Consider the following 13,082-nt stretch of genomic DNA (forward strand, 5'->3'; position numbering starts at 1 on the left):
CACTGTAAAAATGATAAGAAATAGTATTTTTCCAATTCAATTCTTCAATTTGTAAGTATAACTTACAAATGTAAATTTTTTTGTTACATAATTGCACTCAAACAATGTAAAACTTTAGAGCCTACAAGTCCATTCAGCCCTACTTCTTGTTTAGCCAATCGCAAAGACAAACAAGTTGTTTACATTTACATTGCCTGCTTCTTATTTACAATGTCACCTGAAAGTGAGAACAGGCATTTGCACGGCACTTTTGTAGCTGGCATTGCAAGGTATTTATGTGCCAGATATGCTAAACCCATATGCCCCTTCATGCTTCAGCCACCATTCCAGAGGACATGCTTCCACTCTGACGCTTGTTAAAAAAAATGCATTAATTAAATTTGTGACAGAACTCCTTGGGGGGGGAGAGGGGGGAAATTGTATGTCTCCTGTTCTGTTTTACCCACATTCTGCCATATATTTCATGTTATAACAGTCTTGGATGATGACCCAGCACATGTTCGTTTTAAGAACACTTTTACTGCAGATATGACAAAACACAAAGAAGGTACCAACGTGAGATTTCTAAAAATAGCTACAGCACTTGACCCAAGGTTTAAGAATCTGAAGTGCCTTCCAAAATCTGAGAGGGACAAGGCGTGGAGCATGCTTTCAGAAGCCTTAAAAAAGCAACACTCCCATGCAGAAACTACAGAACCCGAACCACCAAAAAAGAAAATCAACCTTCTGCTGGTGGCATCTGACTCAGGTGATGAAAATGAACATGCGTCAGTCCGCTCTGCTTTGGATTGTTATCAAGCAGAACCTGTCATAAGCATGGACACGTCCTCTGGAATGCTGGTTGAAGCATGAAGGGACATATGAATCTTTAGCGCATCTGGCACGTAAATATCTTGCGATGCCGGCTACAGCAGTGCCATGCGAACGCCTGTTCTCACTTTCAGGTGACACTGTAAACAAGAACTGGGAAGCATTATCTCCTGCAAATGTAACAAACTTGGTTTGTCTGAGCAATTGGCTGAAGTAGGACTGAGTGGACTTGTAGGCTCTAAAGTTTTACACTGTTTTATTTTTAATGCTTTTTTTTTTTTTTTTTTTAAACAATTCTACATTTGTAAGTTCACCCTTCATGATAACAAGATTGCATGACAGTACTTCTATTAGGTGAACTGAAAAATACTATTTCTTTTGTTTTTTACAGTGCAATTATTTGTAATAAAAAATAAATATAAAGTGAGTACAGTACACTTTGTATTCTGAGTTGTAACTGAAATAAATATATTTGAAAATGTAGAAAACAACCAAAAATATTTAAATAAATGGTATTCTATTATTGTTTAATCGCTTGACAGCCCTAGAAATAAGCTAACGACATAATATATATATAAAAAAAGAGACATACCTATGCAAGGTTTAACATGCTGAAAGCATGCCTTTGTCAGGTCACCTAACAAGGCAAAAGAACTCTGTCGTACCTCAGGCATTTTATCCTAAAAACCAAAAAAAAAAAAAAAAAAAAACCCACAAAAGGTAGAAGAAAGAAGTTGATTAGAACTAGGCTTATTTAAAAAATAAATCCCAGGATTTACAAAAAAAATTCTTCTCACCTGCATGCACTGGTACATTAGTGTCAAGATATTACTGCGAGCCACTAGCTGTTCAATGTTGCCTCCAAGTCCTTCAGCTAAGCCACTGAGTAAATCAAGAGCCACAATCATGAAGTCTTTATCTGGTGCCTCGTATTGGTCTGGCTGAGCATTGTGCAACTGTAATAAAACACTAGTTAAGACACTCACCTTCAATATAAAATCGATTGAGTTCTCTCTATGCTATGCATGCAAATCAGGAATTGGTTTATGTTTTGTCACTTCAGTCAGATGTTGTTTGATGGATATGTTATAAATCCCAGTGTAATACACACGCAGTTGCATACCCAATGCATCTACAAATCCTGGGAATAATAGAAAAATACCATGGCTTGTGCAAGAGTCTTCTGTACCAGGTTTACACAACGCTGATACACGGGTTCACAGTATGGAAGGAAACCAGATTGCAAGGCAGTGGCAACCGAAGACAGGCACTGGAACACAAAAGCAACGTACACGTGATAATGAAAATGTACACTTTGTTTCACGAGGCCCTACTTAAATACAGAGAAGAGAAAAATTTAACCATTTTGGCAGACACTTTTTCAGAGAATAGTATAAGATGCTACCGTTATGGAAAACCTGGGTTTAGGACTGGGCTAATAATTTTCATGCCACAGATTTTGAAGGGGAATGTTCAGTTTACAGGAGATGGCTGACAGTGTCCAACTGGGAGCGCCTCCAAGTTTTTCTATGGGAGCAAAGTTGTAGGAATAAAAGATGGGCAGTAAAAAAAACTCTGTAGGAGAAGCACACAAGGACTCCAGCAAAACTAATCTAAAATCTTTGCTCCGGGAGGAGATATTCCCAAATGGCTATATCTTTAATCACAGAAAAGGGAAGATTATCTCTTTCCAGCCAAAATGAATGAGGTATGCAGAAATGGCTTTTTCCATAATTAACATTTTTACCTCTACGCCTAATCTCTACAGTCTCACCACCAACCTGAAGTCTTTTCAGAGGAAAGGATCATTCTTGTAAGAGCTACACTAATTTATGCACAATTATAATTCAGATCCTTAAAAGATTCAGCACAATAAAATCCAGACTGCTTAATAGTAAACATATTTATAACACAAAAATCAACTTAGTAGAAGAGAGACTGTATAGGTTATCCAATTTCACACCAAAATACTTCATAACATTTACCTCTAACAAAGGGAAGAGATCTTTATCCTCATCCTTCAACATGTTCCATTTCTGGATTAGTGGAGGCATTAGCATCTGAATATATTCCTATTTATAGTGAGGAAAAATATTGTTGATTAACTGCTGAAATACTGAATTCCAAAAGTTTTCTACCTCAGTCTGAAACCCATGATTACGTCCCATCTCACATTTTCTCTTTTACAAAAAAGGTCCTTATTACATATCAATGGTGAAATTACTACAATAGTTTCAATTGTGATAATTGTAAACAACTGTCTCTCCTGCATGACTATTAATAAAGTTTCATAATGAGTTCACAGTTTGATATTTCTCAAATTAGATTTTAGGAAACATCAATGTATTAACAAAGCTTGTTTTTTTACCACCATATATTAGGTGCCAATAGATACACCATCACTGACAACTTTGCTCACTAGAGGCAGTTTCAGTAATATCCATTTATTCTGGGAGATTCAGTTCTCCCATGTTCTAGTTTAATCCGTATAGAGACTTCCACAAAAGGTTATTTCCACACCACATACACACACCACTATGTGCGTGACCAAAACCAGCTATGTGATCATAATTAAAAGTGTACAGTTTATACACAGGAAATATGTTTCTATTGTAAAGTCACAATGCACCCAGTATAAAAAGTTTTACTTAATCTGACTTTCTGGACTTGAAAAATATAGGGTGAAATCCTGACCCTACTGAAATCAACAGAGTTTTACCATGGACTTCAGTGTGGCCAGAATCTCACTCAGCTACTCTAAAAACGTATTGCCCAGCAACAACAATATCAATGATGGCACAGTAACTAACAGCATATCCTTGGACTATAACGCTCAGAAACCTATGCCTAAAAAGGTGCCCTGAGGGAAGCTCAGCTGTGCCAAGATATATCAAGAGTCTGCTTCACAGTTCTTCGCTGAGGCATATTCTCTCTGAATCCTCCTATTAATGATACAGCTGTCTGTTTTCCATCCTTTCCTGGGCCCATATTATAGGATAAACAGGGTGTCAGATCCTACACTCTATGACACAAGAAAAGTTCAGGACTTCACCTAAGGAATGCCAAGTCATATCCCTCAAATAAGGCTGGCAGAGGACAATAGGAAGGGAAATTCTTCGCTCCACAGGAAATCAGGACACTAATTTTGGAGACGATGCTGGGAACCAGAAGACGGTATGGTGAAAGACAAGAAGGGGCAGCAACAAGGGAGGACCATTGGCTCACCCACTCTCAGCAGAGAGGTATTACTCACCAGAAAGGACAATTATATTGCCATTCATAAGGATGCAGATACTAAGGACTTGAGGGGGGAAGTGGACAGCCTAATAAGCTTTGCATTTAGTTTCTAAGGACAGCATATTTAAGTTTCATTAAATTCTGTTCTACTTCCCTTGACACTAAGAGGCAAGAGGTAATCCCTAATACAGATGTAGTCAATTTTTGTCAAGATCCAAATTTCTTGGTCAAGGTCTAGACTCCAGAGAAAAACAAACAATAATAATAAAAAGATTTCAGGGTCCATTCAAAAGCATCTGACAGTCCGGATTTGGCCCACAGTCCGCCTATTGACTACCCCGATCTTTATAGCTCCTACTGCTGAATCTTATCTTCTCAGAAAGTTGAGACATCCTTACCTAACACTGGTTTAAGAAACTCGAAGACCTGAGAAAGAGCATACATTGGCCAACCACCAGCCCAAACAGTGATCAAAGATGAAGTAAACAACCCAGGTAGCAAACAGCTCTCTTGACCTCAGCAGCATCCATCACCAGGAAAGTCAGCCCAGCTGTTTCAAGAGCCACTTCTCACAAACTAGGATATAAGATACAGCATCTGCAATAGCATGATTACTTCCACCTGAGACAACAGGTATGGAAGGTGATGCAGGGGAATAAAGAGTCTGGTTGATGGCACTCTGAATTAGCATTTCTACGATGTGTGAAGCCAGTTGGGAGACACGAGGTAGGATCAGCATACCTTCATTTGTCTTTGCTTTCCCCTCCGTTTTCAGTCATCCCACAGGCCCTAACTTAAGTATTCTAACAAGATCAAGATTCCAAGAAGCTGGAGCACATCTGGCTCTTGGGATCCGCTTCTGATACCTTGCTAGATCAGTCTCTCTCTCTCTCTCTCGGAAAATAGGAGACTACCATCGAGACAGTCCCCCAGAGTGCTCCCAGATAAATCATTCACTGAGCTGGAATGAATTTGCTTTTCTGATTGATAATACAGCCCAGTCAAAAAAGATACTGTAAAAAAGAATCAAGTTTCTGGAGCCAGAGAGAACCTTTCAGGGCTGACACTACACTAAAGGGCCACAGCATACTGAGGACCAATGGCAAGTTGCAGGAATCTGAGATGAACATGTGACTATATCTGTTGTAAGACAGAGGCAAAGAAGTCTCAACTGGAATAAGTCTGAAGTGCTCATAGTTGCTGAAATAATGGGGAGCTCCAAGATTAGCTGTACCGATATTCAGACTGTACTGAGATAACAACAGTCTTGTCCTATAAAACAGGACAGACAAGTGATGGGCAGCATTCATCATGAGCTGAAGCTTCTAAGGGGTCCATCCACTCCAGTATCCTGTTGCTAACAGTGGCCAGTATCAGATGACTCAAAAGAAGGTGTAGATCCCCATAATGGCAAGGAAACTAAAAAGGCAGTAAAAATATTTTTTACTGTTATACTCCCTCTCTCTCACACACACACACACACAAAATGTACAACCAACCCGTGGAACATGTTGTCACAAAGATATCGAGTTGCACAGAAGAGTTCAAGAACAGGACTAAACAGACATTTCTATAAACTTACTGTTCAGTGCACAAGTTTACCACTAATTTGATGAGGGCTAGTCAGATACAAGGACAAGGGAACATCCATGTTATGTGAGAAAGCGTAAACAGAAGCACCTAATCTTTCTCTATACTACAGCTATAGGAACAGCAGCAGCAACCTTTAACACTTTCCATTATAACCTTCGGCTTTCCCTCGGGTCAAAAAGGTGTATTGTTTTCTTCATGAAACCCATGCAATGTGGTTGAATTATCAGCCATAGGGAAAAACAAAAAATTCTATTTGCACACATGCATTACTTGTAACTGAATTTTAAGAACATTCCAAACACATGCATACTTCCAGGCCTTGTTCACTCTCCTGCAGTGCATCCATTCAATGCACACAAAACTAGAGGTTCAGACAGAACATAGGCAAAACAGATTCTTCTTTTTCTCCTGCTGCGCTGCTCCTGAACACCACAATTCCCATAGGTGTTGGGGAATATGCATAGCTTTGGAGCTGGCATGGCTTTGGATCCAGCAGACCACGGGTTGCATTCTCACCTTACCCAACTGACTGATGTTAATGCTGTGTACTTCACAAATCTTAATAATCAAAGTCTCATGCCCTTGCCTTATAAAGGCAGGGAAGTTTAATTCCCCCATTTATAGGTAGACTGATGCATGAGCATCATGTCTGGCAGAACTTGGAACAGAACTCAGGTCTCCAATATGGCACATCTAAATCTCATCCATTACCTAGAGCAACTCTTCGAGCCCATCCCAAAACCAAAAAAAAAAATTCAAGGAAAGTAAACACAATTCCAACTTTCAAGTAGTGTACCTCCTATATCTGAAATGGAACACATCACTATCCCCCCCCCCCCCGCATTACCTTTTGTCTTGTGCTGAACCAAGTGCCCGTCTGGAGAAAAGGTAATTTTCATTTTACTGGCAAAACAGGCATCTGGAAGTGAAGTGGCTTGCCCAAAGTCGCAGTCATAGTCCAGTGTCTTAACTACAATGCTAGTCTTCCTCTAGTCCCAATGTTATGGATGTCAATTATCTTACTGAACACCAATTATATAGCAAACATCATGAAGCAACAAGCAGAACTGCCGTCTACTGATGCCTTACATTCCTAAAACAAGACCCTCAGATGAGACCACTGAAACAGATAAGCTACTTATGTCTGGACTGTGAGGTTACTTCCAACAATCATTATGCCTATCAATACAGGGATCAAAACACCCAATCCCTTAGAAGTTAACTCCCTCCATTCCTTCAGATTCCCAAAATGCAACCTTCTCAACCACCTAATGTCTATCAAAGGGGTTAAATTACTGTAATTGGGAATCCAAATAAGGTCCTCCAGGACACAATGTAAATGTCATCTACATTTGCAGCAATATTCTGCTGCAAGGGCCCTCCAAAAGGAATGAAAGAATAGTTCAACACTATTCCATGAACTCATGTGCACTGTAGGGCAAGAGTCTATACACCAGGGGTTCTCAAACTGGGGGTCGCGAGCTGTCAGTCTCCACCCCAAACCCTGCTTTGCCTCTAGCATTTATAATGGTGTTAAATATATAAAAAAGTGTTTTTAAAATGTATAAGGGGGTGTGGTTGCACTCAGAGGCTTGGTATGTGAAAGGAGTCACCAGTACAAAAGTCTGAGAACCCCTGCTATACACCCTTAACACTGAAGCCAGGTGAAAAACGCTACAAACCTTGAAGGGGTCGGGGGCTGGGAAGAGGAATACAACGAGAAACCCCCATGTCCAGTCATCCAGTTCTTCCCCACACAGAAAATATGACTAAACAGGTAATTGGCTGATGACAGAAAGTTTAAGAATCTCCTGCCTTTTGAAACATTTACTTTCACAACCTGTACATAGCTAATGGTTTTTGAAAGGAGTTGAGAGAAAGATTTGTCTTAAGCACTCATTACAAAAATTTTAGCTTAGGAAAAATATTCTGCAGCAGAACTTGCTAAGCAGGGTTCTACAGTCCTAATACATGAGCGTCTGTAGGTCAAGCAGCCTTAGGTTTCAGCATGGTATTGAATGACATTTTCAAAAATGCAGGCTAAGCACAATGCTGAGTATGGTTTAATATTTTAAGGTTCTCATTAAAGGTCCCCACCTACTCAAAAGAACTACAATGGGAGTTAGATTTAAAGAAATTCAATATCACAAACGTTAACATTTCACTAACCCTATACCAGTGGTTCCCAAAATTTAACCACCCGCAAACCCCTTCCACTAAATTGTGAAATCCTCGTGAACCCTGTCCTAAAAATGACTATTTCCAGGGGTTTAAGTTTAAATCTCTTCCGCACTCTGTGGGGCTCCTGCTGCTGGATCCCACCGACCACCCCCGTCAACTGAGCTTGGGCTGCAGGTCCCGCTGACCGCCGGGGCTCGGGCTGCCAGCCCCAACTGCCCAGCCCCACTCTTCCTGGGGCTCGGGCTGCCAGCCCCATGCAGACCACCGGGGTTCAGGCAGCCGGTTCCCCCGCTGACGAGGGCAGGGTTCGGGCTGCCAGCCCCAACTGCCCTGTCCCGCTCTCCCTGGGGCTCGTGCTGTCTGCCCTGTAACCAGGTCCCACGGGCTGCCTCCAATGCCCGGGGTCCTCTAGCCACCATTAGTGAAATTTTTCTGGCGAACCCCCGTAACGTTCTGCGAATCCCAGTTTGGAAACCACTGCCCTATACACTGACTGCATTTAAACGTGTTCTTTTTTGAAAGATTCTATAGGTATGACTCCCCCTATATTTAAAACAGAAAATATTAGTACACTTAATAATCCAAGTGCATCCTTGCGGCAGTGTAAAAGAAAGGTCAGTGTTTTTTTTATTATATAGATTTTAATAAAGTTTTCATTTAAAATCTTATACACTGTACTGCAGTAGGACAGTCATGATGTTACTGTTTCACTATGACAGTGGTTTATACATAATACAAACGATACTTACTGGTTTGTTTAGATGATGTCCTACAGAATCTGCTAAAGTTCCTATGGCATCGTAAAGGATGAGAAGATTCTTATGCTGGTATTTACTAAATGCGAAGACCAGAGTGTCAAGTATATATGCAAGGTAAGGAACAAGCTCTGTACAAGCCTCCTCTTCTAGAGTAGCAAAGGCACTAAGGAGCAAAACAACAAGTCAGATTGTTAAATCAGCATAATTAAGAAGGTGACATTTCCATTTAGATGTGATTTCCAGCTCAAGAAGATCTACTCTTGCTAGCTCAATGAGGGATAGTGTGCAAAAAATAGAATGTAGCCACAGCAGTGAAAGCATCTGGAAGGGCTAACCAACCCATGTACCTAGCATCTGTGATGGGCGCACACTTGGGGCAGCTAGTCCCTGCTCTGCTACATTTTATTTTTAGTACACTAGCTCAATGATATCTAGAGCGAGTATGTCTCCTTGAGCTACCCCAACTCACAGTGAAGATATATCCTTACATAAACGGTTTGCCCCTTTAAAATTAATCCAAAATGTGTTTCAACAATGGCACTGATATCCAGGCAACCAAATCTTGCAACTAAAAGTTTAAAAGGATCAAATTCTAACATTTCTGGTGAATATAAAATCAGACAGACATTCTCTTAAAGCCTATCATGCATATGGGGAAAACCAGAAGTACTATTATAAGTTTAGCTACAATGGGTTAACTGAAGCAGCAGGAACTCTGTGACAAAAGCTGTTCATCAGTTCAGTTATATAATGGGGTATTTATTTGTACTACCACAGCACCTATTTATTTGTACTATCGCAGGCCAGCTCCACTGTGTCTGACAATGTCTAAACCTAATGAAGAGGCAGTCCCTGCCCTCAAAAGCTCATGATCTAAAACAAAATGGATATAAAAAACAGACGTGGAGAGCAGAAGCGGCAAAAATCAAATGATGAGCCAGTAGAGGGAACAGATTTTTTCCCAGTATTGGGAAAAATAGAACAGTTTTACATAGACACACACTGTCAGGGTTCCTTCCCCACTCTGAACTCTAGGATACAGATGTGGGGACCCGCATGAAAGACCCTTATTCTTACCAGCTTAGGTTAAAAACTTCCCCAAGGTACAAACTTTGCCTTGGCCTTGAACAGTATGTTGCTACCACCAAGCATTTTAAACAAAGAATAGGGAAAGAGACCACTTGGAGACATCTTTCCCCAAAATATCCCCCCCAAGCCCTACACCCCGTTTCCTGGGGAAGGCTTGATAATAATCCTCACCAATTGGTACAGGTGAACACAGACCCAAACCCTTGGATCTTAAGAACTATGAAAAAATCAGTCAGATTCTTGAAAGAAGAATTTTAATTAAAGAAAAGGTAAAGGAATCACCTCTGTAAAAGCAGGATGGAAAATACTTTACAGGGTATTCAGACTCAAAACACAGAGGATCCCCCTCTGGGCAAAACCTTAAAGTTACAGAAAACAGGAATAAACCTCCCTCTTAACACAGGGAAAAATTCACATAAAACAAAACAAAAGATAAACTAATCTGCCTTGCCTGGTTTACCTATACTGGTTGCAATATTGGAGACTTGGATTAGGATGGGTTGGAGAAGATGGATTTCTGTCTGGCCTCTCTCAGTCCCAAGAGAGAACAAACTCGTAAACAAAGAGCACAAATAAAAGCCTCCTCTCCCCCCCCCCCCCCGCCAAGATATGAAAGTATCTTGTTCCCTTATTGGTCCTTTGGGTCAGGTGCCAGCCAGGTTACCTGAGCTTCTTAACCCTTTACAGGTAACAGGATATTGCCTCTGGCCAGGAGGGATTTTATAGCACTGTATACAGAAAGGTGGTTACCCTTCCCTTTATATTTATGACACACTATATGCAGTTAGGCTCCAAGGGAATCGAGATGGAACATGCCATTCCACAGGTGTATTTACACGTATGATTGGATAGCAGAAAGAACATGTATGATTGGATAGCACAAAGATTTTATTGGCCTGGATTGGGTCAAAGAAGTACCAATTAATACACTACAGTCTGTCCTGGATGCTAAAAAGTTAATCCCTTTAGAAAAAGTGATCATGCCCCTTTTCTACCACACTCAAGTTATAGAATGGCCATTTTCCTACATCACACTGGAACTGTAGCACACTGTAGGTGGGCAGTGATTATGTTACTTGGTACCCACAGGTATTCCTCCTAATAGGCATTAAAAAGCCAGCGGGATAGAATTGTACAGGTACAACAGTCCCTTGGGCTGGGGATACCCAAGAAGTTTCTTACTGGCAAAGAGACAAGTTTTATGTTTGGGGTTATGTAGAAATTACACAGATCTGAAAATAGGCAGTATTATATAACAATGGCACTTTTCAGTGTGGTAGCTGCTCCAGGCCTTGAAATCCTGTCTGCTGCACAGGGAACAACATTTTCTGCAACGCTGCATCTTACACTTTTGTGCAATTTGTAAAGATAGCAAATAAGATGCCTGAAAGACACTATTGACACTACCACTACCAAGCCTGGTTGATTTCCCAAGGCTTCACATTTTTCACAAACTCACTCTCGGGATTATTTTTCAAAGGATGTTTGATTTCTAAATGCTGCAAAAACTCTGAAGGGCTCATACTCTTAGCATCCAACACTTCAGAATATACTACAACCCATGGTATTGGCTCAACATATGTAAAACCATGCTTCTTTATATTTTTTCTTGCAAGCCATCACTATGACAGTTTGCCACGGATTATTTCATGAAATAATCCAACTTTCCCAATTATCCCTTTACCACTGCCCATGGTTCTCCGTGATTACAGCCACCAGAGCTCTAATTAACTGTACATTTTGTCATTGCCAGTTTGGATTACACGTGCGTGCGTAATAACTTGTGAAGTGGACATTCTGATATCAGCAAGTTCCTGCTCATTCTATAAAAGATGGAAAGTTATCCCCGTAGGAGGGCAGGGAGAAAGGATTTTATGTGAGCAGCAGATCAGATTGGCTAAATAGGTGGGTAGGTTTCAGGAAATAAAAAGGAAAAATGTTTAACAAGTTTTGTACTTGTAAATGTTTTGCTGTAGTATGTTGTGTCTGTTATCTATCTATTTTGTAAGAGTAAACTCTTTTGCACAAGGATGTGTCTATTCAATTTTGTATAGAACCTAGCACAATGGGGCTCTGGATCCTGGCTAGGGCCTTCAGGCATCAGGGGAATACAAATACAATTAAAATAGTAAGTCCAAGCACCAGAAGATTATAGATTTAATACTGTTTTAGTAGCAGAGGCTCTCACAGCCTGCTGCACACAATCATATCCAGCAATAACCTACACTTAAAAAGTTAGTAGGGTTCCTGGGTACAAAAGCTTACACAGAATTGTCCATTTTAAGGAGCAATTTTAAGTTTGCTGAGTTTTTAAAAATAAAGTTATATTATTGCACTCAAGACCTCCTTTCATGGCCCCTGCAAGAGTTGTGACCCACAATTTCAGAAATCCTGAGTCAGACCTAATCTATTTACATAATTCTGTTATAGCATTATTTGTCTTTCATTTTCATTGCCACTGACCTTGCACATACAAGAATGCAAATCAGTAACAAAGTTAGCCTTCCCTGTTAAGGCAAATCAAAATTACCACTTAATAATGAAAATCAGGTACTGCATACAGACAAAATTTCCCTTATTGTAATAAAGTTCTTTAGTGCAGTAATCAACACATTTAAAGATCGAACTGGACATCTCAAAATCAACTAAAATCACCAGGAGGGACTTATGAACCCTACCACATTTGGGGTAAAGTTCACTATACAGAGAAAAATATTTTTTAAAAAAGTTACTGAAGTACTTATTTTATGCAAACCAAGTACAATAGACAATAACTTTCTTGACTTACCTGCAGGCAGCTTCTTGTACTCTCTTGTTGCTATCGAGGATACGTTTTAGCAACTCTGTCATTAATGGCTTCAAGTACGTATCTGGGGGTTGACTAACTACCCAGTGTGCATAGCGGCTAAGAGTCCAGCATGTAATGGAGCGCACAAGAGCCTTTTTATCAGAGAGGCACTGAATAAGGTGAGGGATTAGTTCAGGAAGATATGGAATCATACCCTGCATGCAACCTACAAACACAAAAATATGTAATGTAAAATACTGCTGTTAGAAAGACTTAAAATAACTCTGGCTTAATATTTCTCTCTTCACTGAGACATTCTGAAAGGTGCCAAAAAAAGGAGACTAAATCTTGCCAATATGCAATCAAGCTCATCAGGCCTGGAACGTCTTACTATCTGTGCGACAACAATTTATTACTTTTTGCAACTTGTCAATCCATTTTCATCCAAAATCATCAATATCATCCACTGGTCCCATGATACTTAAAAGCCTTGGTGTGCTAACGGTAGTTTAACAAGCACATCTGCTCAATACAATTAGTTTGCAAGTTTGTGTTAATTTACTTTTGTTTGATAAGACACAGACGATTAGCGCCTCAGTTATAAGAATATGGGCTACAGTTCCCTA

The 13,082-nt window shown here is 40.1% G+C and overlaps 1 protein-coding gene across 9 annotated transcripts in view; it reads right to left on the bottom strand.

Annotated features, from left to right (window-relative positions):
• TNPO1 (transportin 1) overlaps positions 1-13,082 on the bottom strand; it is a 164,362-nt gene that overhangs the window by 30,837 nt on the left and 120,443 nt on the right. For all 9 annotated transcript variants that reach the window (XR_006290790.1, XM_037903052.2, XM_037903057.2 and 6 more), the window contains 6 exons: positions 12,457-12,682; positions 8,571-8,742; positions 2,796-2,882; positions 1,973-2,080; positions 1,608-1,766; positions 1,403-1,490 (listed from right to left, as the gene is read on the bottom strand). Coding sequence is in view for 8 of the 9 variants with exons in the window: in XM_037903052.2 (XP_037758980.1) it covers positions 1,403-1,490; positions 1,608-1,766; positions 1,973-2,080; positions 2,796-2,882; positions 8,571-8,742; positions 12,457-12,682 (840 nt within the window). In the remaining variant the exon portion in view is untranslated. The remainder of the gene's footprint in view (positions 1-1,402; positions 1,491-1,607; positions 1,767-1,972; positions 2,081-2,795; positions 2,883-8,570; positions 8,743-12,456; positions 12,683-13,082) is intronic.

This window comes from Chelonia mydas, chromosome 5 (genome assembly GCF_015237465.2).
Source record: "Chelonia mydas isolate rCheMyd1 chromosome 5, rCheMyd1.pri.v2, whole genome shotgun sequence".
Classification (NCBI taxonomy): Eukaryota; Metazoa; Chordata; order Testudines; family Cheloniidae; genus Chelonia; species Chelonia mydas.